At 40.9% G+C, this 19,084-nt stretch overlaps 1 protein-coding gene across 3 annotated transcripts; it reads right to left on the minus strand.

The window, feature by feature from the left end:
- Positions 1-12,250: 12,250 nt before the first annotated feature.
- LOC110769972 (uncharacterized) lies at positions 12,251-15,580 on the minus strand. Of its 3 annotated transcripts, none has more exons than XM_021974039.2 (4): positions 15,398-15,580; positions 14,405-14,458; positions 13,289-13,653; positions 12,251-12,870 (listed from the first exon to the last, which is right to left on the minus strand). In XM_021974039.2, exons 3-4 carry the CDS (start codon positions 13,619-13,621, stop codon positions 12,400-12,402), a joined length of 804 nt encoding a protein of 267 aa, XP_021829731.1. In that variant the 5' UTR covers positions 13,622-13,653; positions 14,405-14,458; positions 15,398-15,580; the 3' UTR covers positions 12,251-12,399. The 3 variants fall into 3 exon arrangements, with proteins under 3 accessions (XP_021829731.1, XP_021829732.1, XP_088103949.1); XM_021974040.2 differs by having other exon boundaries at positions 14,392-14,458; XM_088247823.1 differs by lacking the exon at positions 14,405-14,458.
- Between the last annotated feature and the right edge of the window lie 3,504 nt (positions 15,581-19,084).

Consider the following 19,084-nt stretch of genomic DNA (forward strand, 5'->3'; position numbering starts at 1 on the left):
TTCACTTCCCCTAGGCCTATAAATAGGGAAGTTCTCTAAGCTTGTAATAACACCCCAAGGGGGGGAGCTCTCAAGCACTTCTCTAGAGCTCCCTTCCCTTATCTCCCTCAAATTCTCTTAATTTCCCTTTGTAGTTCTCAATTGTTGTAATATGATCCTTTTACTAAATCTTCAAACACTTCCCAAACACTTCTCTATTCTCTTCCAAGCATTCTCCAATTCCTCAAACACATGTCTCTTCCCTTCCAAAGTTCTCAAAGTTCTCCAATTTTCCAAACACTCTCTCTTCCAAAATCCACAAAGTTCCCAAACACAATTCCCATTCTCTTCCAAATTCCCCATGTTCTCAAACACTTCTCCCATTCCTTCATCAAATTCTCTAAACTTCTCAAACACCCTTCTCTCCCTTCCCTAAGTTCTCAAATTCTCCAAGTTCATAAACATTCTCCAAACTTCTCAAACACTTTCTCCTCCCGTCTCTACGTTCTCAAATTTTCCAAGTTTCCAAAATCCACAAAGTTCCCAAACACCACTTTCCTTTCTTCTCCAAAAAGCCTACATATTCTCAAACACTCTCCAAACACTTCTTCCATTCCTTCATCAAATTCTCAATGTTCCCAAACACTCCTCCCTTCTCTTTCTCAAACACATCTCTCCTCTCTTCCAAAAGTCTCCAAATCTCTCAAACACATGTCTCAACCTTTCCAAAATCCTCAAAGCTCTCAAACACATGTTCTTCCAAAATCCTCCAAGTTCTCAATACTTTCTTCTCCCTCTCAAAGTTCTCAACACTTTCTTCTCTTCCTCAAAGTTCTCTTAATTTCCTTAATGTTTTCGTAGTTGTAATTTATTTTTCTTGTAATGTACATTCTTTCTTCTTGTTTTGTTTCTTTTGTTTTTATTTATGTTTTGTGTAGGAAAACTGAATTGGATCATTCAATCACCAATCCCTGTGGAATCGACCTCGCACTTACATACGCTAAACTATCAACGGTTCGTGCACTTGCGAGTATCACAAGTTGAGGATGCAGTTGAACCCATTTTGGTGCAGCTGAATCTACGCAACATGTGCTCATTTGCCCAACTATCGCAATCCAGCTGTTGAGTCACGAGCAGTCAAGCGTGGGGTTGATTCAGCATCGTCGACTATTTTGGAGGTGAGGATGACTGCGGTTGAGAAGGTGAGAGAGTCATCTGTCCGGGTGAAGGGTTCTTCTACAACGTCAGCGGTTGATCCCAAGGTGGACAAGTTCAGCCCTACAGGGGATGCAGGCGTGTCTGATCTGCTGAAGATGAACCTCCTGTCAAGCCCGTCTGCTTGCTTCAAGCTGGTTGATCTTGAGACAGTCTCAAGTCTTTCCTTGGAAAAACAAATGGCAGTAACATTTCATCTGGTTTAAGAAGGAGTAGTTTTTGCTGCTGAAATTATCCGAAACTCGTTTGCTGTTGCCCCCTCTTCTGCTGCTGACTTGGTTAGTCGAAAAGATGCCGACTTCCGTCTTGAGCGCAAGAATGCTGACATCCCCTTTAGTTATGACAAGCTTCTGGCTAGATTTGGCGCTTATCACAAGTCTGCTGAAAAGTCCAAGTTTGAAGCTACCATGAATGTGTACAAGTTGGGCTACTTGGACTGCTCAAATGGAAATGATCCCTTCTATGCTATTGGAGATGGAGACATCGAGATGCTCTGTTCTGATTTGCTCCCTATGCAAAGTGGGTAGGTTAATGCTGTGAACATAGAATGAGCTGAAGAGCAGGCGGCTGAAGAGGCCATAGCAGAGGAGGATGCAGCTGATGAGGTGGTGGCAGACGTCATAGGTTAGGTAGGTGGAGTTGCTAAGAGCGCGGCTGATCAGGTGGATGCTGAAGAGGCTGCAGATCAGGGATCTCCTGCTGGCGTCTCGGAGTAGATGAAGACTCTTTTATTTCTTTTCAGCTTTTGTAGTCTGCTTTTTGTTGAGAATAATTAGTCTTGTCTGACCATCTTCTTTTTGTTGAACTTGGTCGATTGGTCACTTTTCTATGGAAATTTCAGTTATTTTTTCAACTTCAATTTGCATATTGACTTGTGAACTGCTTGAGTAACCAGCTAGTATCTTGATTGTGTGTCTCCCTTAGGAAATTTATAAGTGCTAGGGTCCCCCTTGAGGGATTCCGGGCATGTTCTGCCTATTCCAAATACATGTCGATGAGAGTGGCCCGTTTGACCTACGTCCGGAGATGTGTCAATGAGTGTGGCCCATTTGGCGTACATCTGGAGATGTGTCGATGAGAGTGGCACATGTTGATGAGTTTGGCCCGTTTGGCCTACGTCCGGAGACGTGTCGATGAGAGTGGCCCGTTTGGCCTACGTCCGGAGACGTGTCGATGAGTGTGGCCCGTTTGGCCTACGTCCGGAGACGTGTCGATGAGAGTCGTCCGTTTGGCCTACGTCCAGAGACGTGTCGATGAGAGTGGCCCGTTTGGCCTATGTCCGAAGGCGTGTCGATTGCATTTGTGAACACTCCATTAGAAAGAAAATCTTGAACTTGTATTGATGTCTATGTGACTACATTGCTTTATTGAACAAAAGTGATGAGTTGCAGGGGTAACATCAAAAGTAACTTGTCTTCAATGGAGGTGAAGGAGGCTTGGCTGCCTGCTCGGAGCCGAGCTGATAGACGAGGAGCTTCGTGGATAATACCTTCGGAGATGATGGGCATTCCATTGTCTTGGAACTTCCTTCTCTTAAAAGATAATGCTAGGATCGTTTTCCATGACTAGGTAGCTGGTGACGGCTTGGGAGACAAAAGTCGATTGCTTGATCTTTCTCTGCTGCTCCCCTGTGGTCAGCTCGGGCTCTTAGAGTCGGCTAGGATCGTGCTGATTCATATGACTTTTTTCATGGAGGCTCACTTGCAGCTGCATCACGATCCTTGATTTGCTGGATAGCCCCTCTTACGATCAATTCTGTGCAATGGCCGTCTCCGACCAGTTCTTCGAGGTGCTTTTTCCAGACGAAGCAGTCATTTGTGTAATGACTGTGCCCTTCTTGGAATTCACAGTATCTACTAGTATCCTTCTTGGCTGGGTTTCCCTTCAAAGGCGATGGTTTCTTCAACCAATGCATGTTCTTTACTTGGGCCAGGATCTGGTGTATCGGGATAGTGAACTTGGTATAGCTCTCGGCTGCTAGAGCACCTCCCTGAGGCTGTAATCCGCACTTGCCTCCATCCTTATCATTTATCATGCCGTTCCTTTGGCTTGCATGCTCAACCGGTTGATCGGCTTGCTTGGCAGCCTTCTTTGCGGGGATCCGGTCATCATCCCAAAGTGTGTAGCGCTCTGCTGTGCGAAAACTTCTACTAGTGTTTGGCAGGGAGAGATGGTTAGCTCGCGATACGGCTCACACTCAGTTGGCAAGCCTCTCTTGAAGGCCGATGCACGATTCGATCGTCACATGCAATAATGCTTGCCCTTTCTGCTTTGAACCTCTTGATGTAATCTCGGAGGGATTCATCGTACTTCTTGTGCAGGTTGAACAAGTGGTCAGAGTTCTTCTTGATCGCTCGATAAGAAGTGTATTCTTTGGTGAAGGCGTAAGCTAGCTCCTTGAAGCTACTGATCGACCCGGATGGCAGGGTGTGAAACCAGTCTTGGGCTGCTCTTTAGGGGAGTAGCCTGCTCGATTTCGGCAGTGAACGACGTAGAGTTTGCTTGGTCCACCTCCCTACGTAGAGCATCTTCGAAATTTCCGCCAATCTTTAAGTTACGAAGTCGGTCGTTTACGAGCTTCTCGATGTCCTCCGCATGCATGGCTTGCCAATCACATTGGCGACCGTCATGATTCAGGAGGGGATGGTTGACTTCCTCATCGACTTGAAGAGTTGACCTCCTTGGTTGCCCTGCCCGTGAGGCAGATTGGTGGATTGAGCTTGCGAAGATTCCTCCACGAGTTGTCGCCGCGAGTTGGTTCTCGAGTGGGTTAGTGAGCGTCGGTCGTTGTGTTCGTCATGCAATCATTCACGGACTCGTGCCCCCTGTGAGCCTAGTCTTGAATGGATCGTCGACCGGCTCAGAGTACTGCTTGCAGATGTCTGCATCTCGTCAGCACGATCTCGTTCTCTCCCCTACCAGTTTGTCTCTGACTGACTAGTCTGGGATCCCTCAAAATGCTCGCCAGTATGCTCGAGGATCCTTCTCTCCTCGTCATGGGCTCCAAAGTCAGCACCTTGATTCAAGTTGATTTGCCTGAGTAGTTGGGCCAATTAGATTGTTTTGGTCGTCGACCCTCTGCGCGAGTTGATCAACCCGTGAATTAAGGCCCACTTGACTGCGTAAGTCAGGTAGAGAGGTGTGGACCGGGCCCAATGGCATATGGGCTAGGGCTCCGTTACATGTGCACACGGGTGCATACGTCAAGTGTGGTTGCAGAGGAGGGAGATAATGGATCTGCTCCAAGACTAGGACGACGTTGGAGTAGCCATGGGGCTGTGCAGGAAATCCGGCAGCTAAGTGGTGCCGCTACTTATGTGCTCCGACGGCAGAATGGCGCGGCAGAGAAACTCCGACAGGATGCTGCGGCAGGGCAGCTTCGACAGCCATCGCGTGCAGCTGCAAGGCTGTGAAGGTCATGGAGCCATGTGGCGGCTATTTTGCAGCGGTTGTTATGCAATTCCAGCAGTTGTCTGCAGCGGCTGTTCTGCAATTCCCACAGTTTTCTACAGCGGTTGTTCTGCAACTTCGGCAGATGGAGGTGGTTGCACAGCGTGAGGAGGCGGTTGCAAGTGTCTGCCGCGCAAATCTCACGGCCTGGAGTTCCGGGCCGAGGGGATGTGTGTTAACACGGGGTTTCCTGCTTTTGGGTGCGGTGCGGTTGTGCGCGGGCGTGCCAGTACGGTTTACCGTGCGTTGATGTTTCGATGAGTGTTGGATGGATGAATGGTGCGCCTGTTTGATCTGTCTTCCTGGTCAAACGATTGTAGCTGAGAGAGGAACTGGTCTCGGCTGTTAGGTTCACGGCCTGAACTACAAGGCCGTCGAGTGATGGTGTTGGTGGTGGATTTTGGGCGGTGCTCCGGCGCACTGCTCAGGGAGCGACGGTCGTGTGATATATGGGGTGAATGAACGAACAAACAAGGATGGTGCTCCGGCGCCTTGAAAATCAAGGGTTGTATGATATATTGATGAATGGATTCTGCTTACAACCTAACACTACTCCTAGGAAAGCAAGTAAAGATATTGAAAGTGCATTACAGGAAAAAATAAGTTGCTCCGTGGGAGGCTTGTTTTGGTGTTTGAACCCTTTGAATGTAGCTCGAGTCTTGTATTTATAGGAAGAGTCCCTGGATGAGTAATCGAGGCTGAATTTACGCATAGTGGAGTCTGATTAGCGCAAGTGGGCAGTCCAATCGACATTTGGGATCGTGAAGTATGGTGGTGAGACTCCAGAAATCCCGGTGAATCTCGGCCGCCGCTCTCGATCGTGGGTTCTGAACCTCTGGCCGTGGAGACGCATTTATGGCCTGGATAGCTGGTGAACCAACATCTCAAGCTGTCAGAATTCTTGTGAGAATGTCCACGTCTAATCACTCTGATCTTCATCACCAAATCCTGACTTCAGTCACTTCCCACCTTTCCTCATGCATTAAATGCTACTTTGTGGCCAATGGGTTTGCTGCATTAAACAGGCACTACTTCATTAAATGAAGCCTGGGACCCTGCTGTCACGTGATGATTTGCCTTTAATGCCTTGGCCGCAAATTTGTTCGGCCTCGGCCTCGGCCTATGCTTGAGGCCGAGATGATCATGCCTTAGCATTTCATTCTTTTATTTTTAGGAAGGCGAAATACCCTGGCGAAACGCTGCGTTTCAGCCTCTGCAAACAAGTGCCAGGGCCGAGAGAAAGGGCTCCTTCGGCCAGCTCATGGCCGAGATTTATCAGGCACAAACAGCAAGGTGTTGGCAGCCACGGTTCCGTGCGGTTGCAGCAAGGTTTCCACCACGAAACCATGAGACGGGCTTGTTGTGGTGGTGTTGCTCTTCGTATGTCTTGTATCAACCACGATTGTTTGAAACAAAGTGTGGAAAATGGATTTGGAGCACGCTTTGAGTATTATTTCGCGCTCTCAATGAAAGCACCAATTTGTGTGAGCAATTTCTTCCCACGAGAATATTTGATTGAAAGATCCCCTTTTCTTCTTCATCACCTCTTTCTCCCTGCAAAACAAATCGGATAAGAGGACCACACTTAAGGGGTATTGGGCAAAGGCCCTCCAATGCCTAAGTTAGTTCAAGTGTTTTGTAGGAAAGCACTAGCTAAAAAAATGGGTACGGAGTTATATGTATGGTGTGAACCGGGTGGCCAGAGTTGTGTGTGGTGGTTGGAGCCTTGTGTAAAAGGGAGAGAGAGTATGGCTGCTAGGGTTTGTGAGGGATAATTTCTGCAAAGTTTCAGTAGGAATTTAGACGTACCTCAACCCTTGTGTGTAGCCATCTATTTATGGAGGCCTCGGAGGCTAGGGTTTCAGATGAATAATTTTGTAGATGGAAATGAATTATTCCTCCTCAATTTGGCAAGATTGGCTTAATTAAGGATTTGATTTATTTGATTTAAATCAAATCCCTAATTAAGGTAGGAATCAAATCAATCGCAATTAAATTAGGTAACTCCCAATTATGTCAAATAATCCCCAAATGGAAGGAAATATTTAACCTAGGGTTTTGATTTAATTTGGTTCCCATATGAGGAGGGCCCAAATCCAAGTTAAGTTGAGAAAGTTATCGTCTAAAAACATTTTGGGTAAAATGGCAACTTTGGAAGTTGGTTTAAAGCCCCAAAACCCTAGCTGGAAAGTCATATTCCTTTTCCTTTTCTCTCTCCTCGCAACTTTTTCTCTCTCTTGGGTGAATAGTGATGGCGTCACTTTCTGGCAAGTTTTGACCACTTTCCGGCCACCAAACAGTCGAGGTCTCTTCATGAAAGTTGTTCTACTTCCTCTCCTTCAAGTTTTTCGACGAGAAAACTGGCGATTTGCGGTTGTTAATGGTTGAATTAGACTTCGACCTAAGGTACAAATTATTCCCCTTGTTGTGTTGGTTCTTTTGGTATATGTATCATGAAGGAAACACGCATCTAATGCTTGGGAAATGAACTTTAGCCACAACCTATACAACAAAAACATTCTGTAGGGGTCTTTTTCTTCTGGCAGCTACAAATGGGCTGGGCCGCCGTAAGGAGCGATCTAGTAGAATTATCCCCTTGTGTCTGAGTTCGAAGAATAAGCCCTAAGAATGTTTCGAAAGGGTAGTAAGGCCTTAGGAAATACCTTGGTTACCTTCACCAATGAAAATAACAACAACTTACAGATAGATTTTTTAGCTTGGCATGAGAGGCTTGTGGCATGAAAGCAAAATTGTCATGAGTTTAGCACTGAAGAGAAAGCTATGTGTTTCTGGGGAAAAGAGAAGGAGTTTGTAGGAAGGTTTGGGCAAAGCATGAGGAAGAGAGATGGGAATGGGTGGCTTAAGGTTTCTTCTGGCAGCTTGACAGTGACTCTGTCAAATGCTATGATAGTCTGCCAGAAGAGGGAAAATGGGGAAAAGGGTGAATAAAGCATGAATTTGTTGGGTTTTTGCAGGTAAGAGAGGAAGCTTGCTCTCCAGATGTGGGTTGGTTTTGATGGGTGGAAGATGGCCCCTTTTATAGCTGCTAGAAGCCCCCTTTCTTCAAGAAACCTTAATGGTTTCTATCCAATTTAGCCAAGCTTTTTCCTTCTTTTCTCCTCCCTACCCTTGACTCATCCTATCTTAGTAAAAATCCTATCTGCCCAATCTCACGAAATCAGGGATTTTTGGGAGCTCAATGCTCTTCTCGCGGCTAATTTAGTGGAAAACTTCTATTCTCAGCCATCCCCTTTTCTTTCTTTCCTCCCTTCTTTCATGGCCAGATCTGATGAAGGAAAGAAATGGGCATACATGCTGGTTCGAAGGGTGCCACTCTTCCTGGCAGCCTTCGCGCTAAAACCCCCTGGTCCTTTGAATGCCCTTGCTTGAAATTTGTTCCCCATCATGTGCTGGAGCTTCCAGGAGCTCTGCGTACATGCACATCCTTGCCCCCTTCGTGGCTTTTGTTTTTCAGCTAGGTGCTGAAGCTTTTGCAGGTCTCTATTTTAGTTATATGGGCTTTCTAGGACAATAATATGATTTATTAAATAAATGGGCTAATCTTATCAAGTGTTGGGCCATTTTGGGTTGAAGTAATGGGCTATTTTATGGTTGGGCTATTTTGGTTGAAGTAATAGGCTACCTTCTCCCTTGTGCTTACCCACGTTTGGGCCTAAGAAATGGGCTTGAGTCCCGAGGCTCCCAAGCAACCCGGGACTTCCATTTCTCCGCCCATCAATGGGCCTCATGGCAATTTATTACCATCCATACCACAACCCACTCAAGCAAGCCCCGGGTATTTGAGTGGCTTGGGCCCACTTACGCTTGTAGTGTGATTGGGTGTGAAATAATAATTTCTTGGCATGGCATGTCGCTTGGCGTGCTTCAATTTTATCGTCATTGAAGAGGGACACGATGCTTAATTAGCGTGGGCTTGTAAAGCCGGTGTATTTTATTACCTTATCTTAGCATGACAAATTATTTACTTGGCATGGCACGTGGACTGTGGCTTGCGTGTGACGGGCTTTCATGTGTTCCAACCTGTGCCTTTTCTTAATAAGGCGCTGCATTAGGCAGGAAATTTATTCGGGCCCAACTATGAATTTTTTGGGCCTCAACACATTCTAAATGGCGGATTCATTTTGTTTATATTAGTTGAGCTAAACCATTTTCATTTTAGACCAAGTATCTTAGCCTAGTCTCTTTGAATACAAATAGAAATGGGAAAAAGGGAATAGATCTTTACCCTTGATGACCTTTTCTTGATTTCTCAAGAATAAACACCTTAGTTGGAAAGGCCTTTTCTTTCTCTTGATTTTGACTCTTTCACCTTAAGGCTCCAAGATTGGAGTCCTCTACCTCACCACACCAAATGCTCCTAGAGATGAAGAGAAGACAATCAAGAAGTATGGATGCTAGTCTACTTCTTGATTGGACCAATTTTTGGTTTATGGAAGATGAGATACAAAGATGATCACTCATCAACCAAAGTAGGAAACCAAAAACCTTAGCTAGGTTTTCTCCAACACTTAGCTTATATAAGATGACACAAATTTGGGTGGGTATTGGGGCTCCATTTGGTCCATGGGTCATGTCATCTTTTGTCACTTTATCCCTTGGGCCCAATAGCCTTTTTGGGCTATTTTGTCCATTTCCTTTTTAAATCATATTTAAAAGCCCAATTCAATTTTTCTATATGTCAATATTAATTCCATAATTAATCTTTTAATTATAATTTAACTATTAAATTATAATTATAGTCTTATGCTATTGACCCGGTCGATCTATTTGACTTTGGTCAATTGCTCCAGTCAACATGTTGACTTTTGACTATTGACATTTAACATTTGATTATCAACCATTGACTTGTGTCTCCCCATTTCATTTCTCCTCATTTGTACCTCTAATCACATTCTTTGGGTGTGTAGATCCGTAAGTTCCCTTTAGCAAAGTAGTGGGTTGACTCAACTCCTCAGAGATGATAAACGAATTCAATTCCACAATTTAATTCTTCCTAATAATAAAGATTAATTGAAACCTTTTAGGACATCCACAAACCATGGTTGTCGCCTAGCAGCAAGTCACGGTTATCCGAGCTAAATGAGACGTTGTGAAAGAACCTATTCAAATTGGAATGACCGTGCAATTGAATCATTCTCTTATGTCAATAGTCCTTATTCACATTATTAGATCATGGAATCCGATTGTCAATATCTTAATGTGAATCATTCCCTTTATATGATTATTCTGGTAAGACTTGAAGACTTCTTCTTTTAAGTCTTATCGACTACTCTACACAGAGATTTGACCAAACATATCTTGGAGTATTCTCTCTCTTTTACTGAGAGTAGAGATTCCTTGTTGTACATTCATTTGCTTCCATGAGTCTATTGAGAATCCTGATGAGCACCTTTAAGTTATGCTTAATTTAGCATAACCGTATAGTGCCCTCAAAGATTAATAACATGGCCACAAAACATCTATGATGCCTCAGGTCTAAGGATTAGTTTGCACTATTGCAATTTATGAGTTCCAGCTTGACATGTGAGTAAAGACTTCCAAGCTGTAACTCATGTGTTGGATCGCGTTCAGTGTACTTGTTCTTCTACAAGCACCTACACACATATCGATGTGTCTCTACACTTAATGACTTGAGACCTTGCCATTCCCTACATATAGAGACGATATTGTGTGTACTGGTTTTTGCGGAATATTGAGGCCCAATCAATATTCCTATGACCAGGAACATATTCAGGATTTAGGGATAATGAGAAGTGTCCATATATGCAATCTCATTACATAGCTCTCATATCCACTCATGTATTCCTTGAACTATGGTTGTTCTACATATTGAAAGATAATATAGGATGATTTAATGTATAAAACAACATTTCTTGCCCATTAATAACATAATATGTTTTTTTATTTATCAAAGATGTCCTTAACTCTAATTATTACATAATTAGTTGACTTTAAGGACATATTTCTAACATATCAACCGGTGATTTGGAGTTTTCCTATGGTCGAAAAATGACTCAAGACACCCAGCATTGGCAATGGCGCATGGTGACACATGAGCAGTGACTGGTTTTGGACCTAGTTTAATTCCCTTGTCGTCTCGAGCAGCCAGGTATGTCTTATATATATATATTTCAGATTGTGTGGAAGATCATGTACACTAGAAATCTAACAATTTAGCAATATGTCATGGTTACCCAAGCTAAATAGTTTGTGGTTAGAGAACCGATTCAATTGGAATTACAATACAATTTGATCATTCTCTTTCATCAATGTTCTTGATCTCATTAATAGGATACGGAATTCATGTCATATCCCCTAACGTGATCATTCTTGGTTATCTGATTTAATTTGAGCACAATTAGAAAGTCTTCTATCTATTGAGCTCTAACTCTAGTCGAAGATTCCCGGAATCATATCTTAGAATATTCTCTTCCTTCATTGGAAGTCGAGCTTTCTTGTTGTACACTTACATGCCTCTATAAACTTATCGAAGACCCTGACGATATCTTAAGTCGAACCTAGGGTTGACCCCAACAATATAATATACAGTCAAAGATTTACTATCTCCCTGCCCTGGGGCCTATCAACATGGTTCTCCACCTCTCCATCATACCTCTATTTCCCAAAACTTGTAGTATAACCAAGAATATCACATGAACTTCAAACCACATAAGAACTATCCTAATAATATTGGCACACGCTTTAATATATTTTTGGTGAAGCATTAGTGCAGATTTAGTGACCTTGTTGAAACATCACCACGACCTATTGGCTATTGAGGAAAGCGTATTTTAGAAGTTCGATAAATATCTAATGGCCTTTAATTGAAAAATTGACTGAGCCTTAATGGAACCTATAACCCATATACTTCGTCAAAGATTTTTCTATACTTAGTGAAACTATTTTGGATTTAGTTAGAGTTATTCTAGGCGGTGAGGCTCTAGTGAAACATTCTAAAGTCTTGCCTACATACATAGTGAAACAATTCGATGCAATAATCAAATCCAGAAATAGAGGATCAACTCGTAAGTAATCACTTCGTATTTCAACAAATATGACAATGTCGACGATTTTGAGTTCAAACTCAAGAATTTCGACCTCAACACCAAAAATTTGGAGCTTCTTGAAGGAGAAGATTGAAGTAATGTAGCCAATTTCGAGTTTGCTCATGGATTTTATTTTTTTGGTATATAATGCTCATCTCACAGGGGAGGACTGAATGTTCAAACTAGAAAAATGAAACAGGAAGGGGAATGGGAGATGTGCACTTCATGAAAGAGAAGAACTTGCTTTGGGTGGAGGGAGAGAGACTTACTGAGCAAGGTGAGAGGATGATTCCAGTACAAGTCTTTAACTTACAAGTGGTCTTCTTAGAGTCGTTAGATTAGATCCAACGACATCCTTGTAATCAAGAAATTAGTCCTGTAATTTTGTGACTAATTATTTGACATTTGTAAACTAAATTCTGAAAATTCTTTACTAGCCCCAAGTCATAGATCATTATAAATATTGTAAAAATATCCACTGAGTACCACACTACATTAAATGTATATTTGATCATTGTTGTATGAACCACATTCAGAAATAAGCAGAATAATCAAAATACTTGTGGATCACTCAGAGTGAGAAAAGTTTAAAGATCCAGTAGCTAAGTAGAAGTGCCTTGGGTTACTCAGCACATGCTCACTAGACTGATTATACATAATCTGTAGTATACTTTTGAATTCAAAACATCTATAAAACAAATGGAATGAGAGCCTTGACATTTTTGGGAAAATGATCAAACTTGGAAAGATACCATCTTCTCGTAGCACAGCTCCTTCCAATCAAGTATAAAGCTGACCCTATGGTGAAGGAGAATGCATACAGAGTTTGAGAAATAAGAGAAATCCCCACAAATCCTAAGATTTCAAAAAGATAGTGGGGGCATATCACTAGTCCAAACAAACCGCCTTTGGGAATCATATAATCCTTGTCACCCTTTGACCGAATTTTAGAAAGAAGGTAGTGATGATAGAAATTGCCAGAGATCCCTATTAGGAACAGCAGACATCCAAGGTACTTCAAATCAACTGATGGCTCTGGAAACCCTTGCGTTAAGTATTGAGCGTAAGTCACAGTTGCGGTAGACAGAAAATAACTCAGAGAGATGGGCAACACACTATCAAGAATCATCCCTCCACTATAGTTGTGAACAAACAGAACCTATGAAGCATGGAAAAACATATTTTCGAATGAGAAGCATCAGAAAAATTAACAAAATTCTGAATTTGAATCATAGAGTAACTGTTGTTTGCATGTAGTTGCTTAAACCTTCCCCCGTTGAAATGTTCTTGTTTTCTATCTTACTTATTTATTTGAATTAAAACACATAAAAGTAAATCTCTATCATGAAAATGGATATAAAGGAAAAGCCCATCAGCTTAGCAGTTTACATATGCCCAGTAAGAGGTTTTAGAATTTGAATAGTCAAGTGATTAAACTTGTAGAAATGCTCAGTAAGCAAAATCACTAATTGGTTGGTATAACCAGATAGTAAATAGATGGCAACTAGTTCCAATTTGAAGATCACTGAAGAATACATACTCAAGAAATCAGAGAAAAGATGAGGGTAGAGTCGTACCTCAAAAATCCTTTTGAAAAAATGAATGGTTAGAGCTGAACAAAGCAATAAGATTCTGATATTCTCTTGAGGATAAAGCACAAGTGATGCGACACCAGCAAGAAATGCCGGATTATAAGCTATTAGCATGCCTGTTCTACTAGATAGTTTAATTTTCTTTGCAGCAGAGGTTTTAGAACCGGAATTCCAGAACTTCGAATATTGTAAGTGCTTTCCCCTTAGCTCTGAAAGCCCAAGACTAGCTAATGATGTGAAGCTAATCACTGACATTGCTGTGATGAAAAGAGAAGGAGGTGGTGGGAAAATATATGTCAACATTGTGGTGACTACCATGTAACTAGCCTTTGATTTCTCTCCCTAGATTTCTGTAACGAACACAGACAAATACGCTGTTAGGAAATATAAATGCCAGCAGATAAACACTTTCATCTCCTTTTGTGAATTAAAATTTGGGCTTATAGAAAATCAATAACTGATGAATAAGCTGATAAAAGAGTAAATTCTTTATGAAGGTATGAGATTTATCAATTCTCATCACATCTACACTATTAGAATTAGAAGAAGAAAACAAATTTCAAGGCATATAAAAACATTGTAAGAAGTACTATGTAAAGTAGGACACTCCTATGTCTATTGTTGTTATCACTTATGAAGGATGAGTAGCAAAATATTTGTGAGGAAGCAACCTCTACCAAAGAAAAAAAGAAGAAGACAGAAGGCACATCCTCTAATACAATATTATTAATATAATTTCTAACACAACTAAACTTGAACAGAGAAGTAGAGTTTCACTGAAGCAACAGCTAAGCATACCAACTTAGTTATACTAACATGCATAATTCAAGATTCCATACACCATCAAAACATGGAAAAAACAGTATGCGGTAAATTTTATTCCATTTACACCATAATATAATTGAACTTGATAACAATTCTAATTAATGACCAAGACAACGCTATCAGTAAAACCTGTCCAAAACTACAACTCCACCTCCAAATATTCCCAACAACAAAACCCATCCACCATTACATTATATATCCCTGCATCAACCAACTGAATACAACATCCAATTTCAATACAAATGTGTAAAAGAGTTCGTAACTTGGAAAGCGTACCTCCAAAGATCTACCAAACAGCAGCTCCCAACACAATAAATGAAAAGCCAAAACCTAGAAACCAAAAAGCAAGAAGAAATATATCGAATACTTTTTTTTGTGGTTACAAAAATATATCGGAATTTACAGGAGAGCAGTTAAAACTGAATAAGAGCTATGCGTTATGTAATCTATCACCATATAACTCCTTGAAAGGGTAGGCCATAACCATTGAAGTTTCTAAACTTTACACTTCATTCAATGTCTCGATTACTTTTCTTATGTAATAATGATTCAGTAGCATTTCCACATTTCCATATTTCCTCTAAATTCTCCAGATACACTACCTGATCATATCATAGTATACCAAGAGTTCTTGAATAAGAATTCTAAAAGTTTTATGTTAAAAGGTAAATGGGAACAAAGAAATAAAAAGGAAAGGGAGAAAGGGGGAGAGAGAGAGAGAGGCTACAGTTCAAAATATTACAGTTTACTCTTTTTTCACATCAGTTTCTACAGGAGCTCCACTCACTACACCAGAATACATCTATTACATCTATTCGAAATTCGATTCCTCAGTTTTGAAGCAAAATTCGCTCAAAACTTACGTCTACAGAATCGGGGAAAACTAGTTCGATCTCACCGAGAAATCTAACTGAATTACTTAAACGAAGAGATACTCATATATTTCTGGAGTTTTTTTTATTAAGAAAAACAGAGCAAATCAAACACAATTTTAAATATACGAAAAGAAAATTGAAATCCGATTCAGAACTGAACACTGAATCCAAGACGTACAGAGATCGAGCTTGAAAGAATGAATATTTAAATAAATCGAGGAAAATAGTTAACGATATCAATCTTTCTGAATTTAAACGAAAATAATGTGCCGTATAAATCAAGAATTGAAGACAATGAGGCCTATAACCACATGAATGCAGTAGGGAACATGATTCTAAACTATAAGAAAACTCATAATCAAGCATTGAGGGTTAGGGCTTTAGAGAATCGCACCTTGGGACTGTCACTGAGCATTCAACTTTGAAGTAATAGGGCTCGAGCAATAGTCTTCTAGCGAACAAGGAGCTGGAGCTCTTGAAAGGTCCAGTGAGAGAGAATCCTAAAAATGTGAGAGAGGGAGAGGGAGAGCGAGAGAGAAGTGATGAGAATGTTCTGGTCTGAAGGAAAAACTAAAATGAGGGAAATTTTAAAAAAAAGTTGTTGTAAAGTCTTGAGTGGAGCCCACACATTTGGAAATAATGAAAAACATCAATCTTGTGAAAGTGGAATCCACATATTGGAAGACATTATTGCACATCCACGGGACTTCTTGTGAATACTTTGTTCAAAAGAAAAATTGTGCTGGAAATTTGGGACTTCTTCCCGAGCAAAAGTTCACAACTGTTATACGAATATTGGTGTATGGGTCATCTGCTGGTTAGGTGGATGAGATTGCCCGGATGGGGGGGAAGTCCATTTCTTTGGAGAGCTTGGTGAGATTTTGTGATGCAGTCGAAACTCTGTACACCAGGGACTACTTGCGCAGACCTACCCCCAGGGACCTGCAACGGCTTTTACAAAAAGCCGAAGCTTGAGGATTTCCAAGAATGGTTGGTAGAATCGACTGCATGCACTGGCAGTGGAAGAATTGCCCAACTGCTTAGCAATGAGATTATGGGAATCGAAAAGGACAAAAAAGTATCATCCTTGAAGCCGTTGTTGGATTTGATACATGGGTTTGGCATGCTTTCTTCGGAGTCGTTGGATCTCAAAACGACTTGAACGTCCTGGGTCAATCCCCGATGTTCAACGACGTTTTGAGAGGTGAAGCCCCGAATGTCACCTATGACATCAATAATACCGTCTACCAAAATGGGTATTATCTAGCTGACGACATCTACCCGAGGTGGAGCACATTTGTGAAATCAATTCCGCATCCGCGATCCTAGAAGCAAAAGTTATTTGCTGCCCATCAAGAGGGGTACAGAAAAGATGTGGAGAGGTGCTTTGGTATCCTCCAAGCTCGGTGGGCTATTATTAGGGGTGCGGCACGTCTGTTTGATGAGGAGGTGCTGAGGAGCATAATGATGACATGCATCATCCTCCATAACATGATTGTGGAGGATGAGTATGATTACGAGTCTGCAGACGTGTACGAACCGGATCCAATGAACACTGCAATGATAAGAATTTATGAAAAACCCATGGGGCCAAATGGAGAACTAGCGCAGCATGAACCATTGCTTAGGGACGGTCGTGTAATGGCCCGTATGATTGATCGATATACGGAGATGCAATCGTCTTGTATTCATGAACGATGTCAAGTTGACTTGATGGAGCATTTATGGGCGGTGAAAGGCAATGACGGTGAATGAAGTGAAGTACGAAGAAGTTTATTTATATTTATTATGTTTATATTTTATTTTTAGGTATGCTTTGTTTTTTTAATGCTTTGTTTGTGATTTGTTTTTTATGTATGAAATGTCTTGAATAAAAAGGTATTTTATTGAATGCTTTCTTTATTCACTCAAATAAAACCAATACTACTAATGAAATAAAATACATGAATTACAACTAATTTTGAAAACAAAACATTAAAATACAATGAAATAAAAGGCAAGCAAACTAACTTAATGGTTTTCATCATTTAACCAATCTGTGTTGCTAGGTCCATCATCACGAAAAAGTCTTCGTTTCATAACATCCCTTCGTTCTAGCTTCCAAAATTGTTTTGTTTCAGGGGACATGTGGCTTGTATCCATGGCCATGGTTTCCCGATCCTTCTTCTCAATGTTTTGGTTGCGTGCATACTCCCTTTCTTTTGTATATTCCACTTGAAATGCCCTCTCATCTTCTTGGGTTTTCTTGTCTATTTCAAGTCTCATGGCTCTTTGCCTTGCAATTTCCTCCAAAAATTTAGATGCATTACTAGTAGAATTACTCACTCTCTTCGCCTTCGCCTTCGCCACCTTCCTCCCAATAGGCCTCGGCTCTCTTTGGATGGGTGAGTCTTGACTGATCGGGGAATCCATAGGCGAATCCAATGCCGGTGAATCATGGAGTGGCGTCTCGTTCAATACCACAGTTGGACCCGTTGGAATAATTCGGAATCTCGGACAATTCTTCACCACCTCCCAACATTGGTTATGGTTGATACTTTTTTTGCCTTGACCAGTAGCACCATACCACATTTGTGCTTGCAAAATCTATATAAAAAAACTATATTGGAAATGCAAGAAACTTAAAAAAATATTGGCAATGCAACAAATATAAACAAAATAATGGAAATGCAAGAAATATTTAAAAATGATTGGAAAATCAAGACATATTAACAACATATTGGAAATGCAAGAAACATTTAAATAAATATTGGAAATACAAGAAATATTAACAAAATATATAAATTGCAAGAAACATTTAAAAAAAAATTACTAGGACATTAAAATTAATAAAATGAAAATTACAAATAATTTAACTCATTGGTAAGATTTTTCCCGCTCCTATGGTTGTCCATCGCTTTTGCCAAGGCATCTCTCCATTTCCCCAACTCTTTATTGAGAATTTTCCACCTACTAGATAATAACATTTCCGTAAGGGTTGAACTCGATCTTCCACAAAATTCTTCATGAATTTTTTTCCACATATGACAAAATTTCATCTCATTGCCCGAGACGGAATAATGACAAATTTGGACCCAACACTCACACAACAAAACATTTTCCATGATGCTCCATGCCCCACTGCCGTCGGTAGAAGAAGCCATAAGATGATAAATAAATATACAATTTGGAAGTGAATAAAATGTTGAGTAAAAAGTGAATAATAGTAGAAGTAGAAGAAAATGTATGAGGATTTGGTGTTGAAAGTGCAGAGTTTTGGTAGGTATTTATAGAAAAAAATTTCAGAATTTTTGGGTATTTTTTTAATTTTTTTATTGCACAAAAATTGGCTGCCGTTGGATTGGAGGAAAAAATCAGATCGGAGAGCCCAGGCGCCAACACGTGGAAGCTAGCCGTTGGGGGTACTGTAGCGGGCACGCGCCAACGATAAAAAAATTTTGGACGCCAGGTCTGACGTCATCCCAAAACTCAGGCCAGCCCAGGTTGCTAGGTCCCACACTTTGGCCGGGCCATTTTTTGTTGCTGGAAACAGATTTTGGCCCAAACCCCCCAACCCTCCCCCTAGCCTCCTTGCTGGAAGTGCTCTTAGTGCAGATGTGTTGTGACAGTGGAAAAGCAGGAGGTGGGGATTCAAACCTGTGGAAAAATCACTTTAATGTGATAATATATAATATTAATAAGAGAGCTGTTTTGGTTTAGTAGAACATATTATAATGGTGATATAATATATATATATATATATATATATATATATTATACTTTGAATGGACGGTTTCACCTCCTATATTTTTAGTGGTGGTTTTATCCCCACAGTCACTTTATTTACAGTATGGTGTAGGTTTATTACCCATACAACAGTATTTATTTAAAAGTGTGGCGTATGTTTATCGTCCACACAACTGCCTTTACTTTTTATTTAAAAGTATGGAGTAGAATTAATGCCCAAGTAAGCACATTTACTTTATCGCACATTTACTTTATTATTTAAAGTATGGTGCGGAATTAACCCCCATACAGCAAGCAATGTACTTTATGAATTTATTTTATCGTACATTTATTTAAAGTATGGTGCGGGTTTATC

This window comes from Prunus avium, chromosome 2 (assembly GCF_965620075.1).
Source record: "Prunus avium chromosome 2, drPruAviu1.hap1.1, whole genome shotgun sequence".
Lineage (NCBI taxonomy): Eukaryota > Viridiplantae > Streptophyta > Magnoliopsida > Rosales > Rosaceae > Prunus > Prunus avium.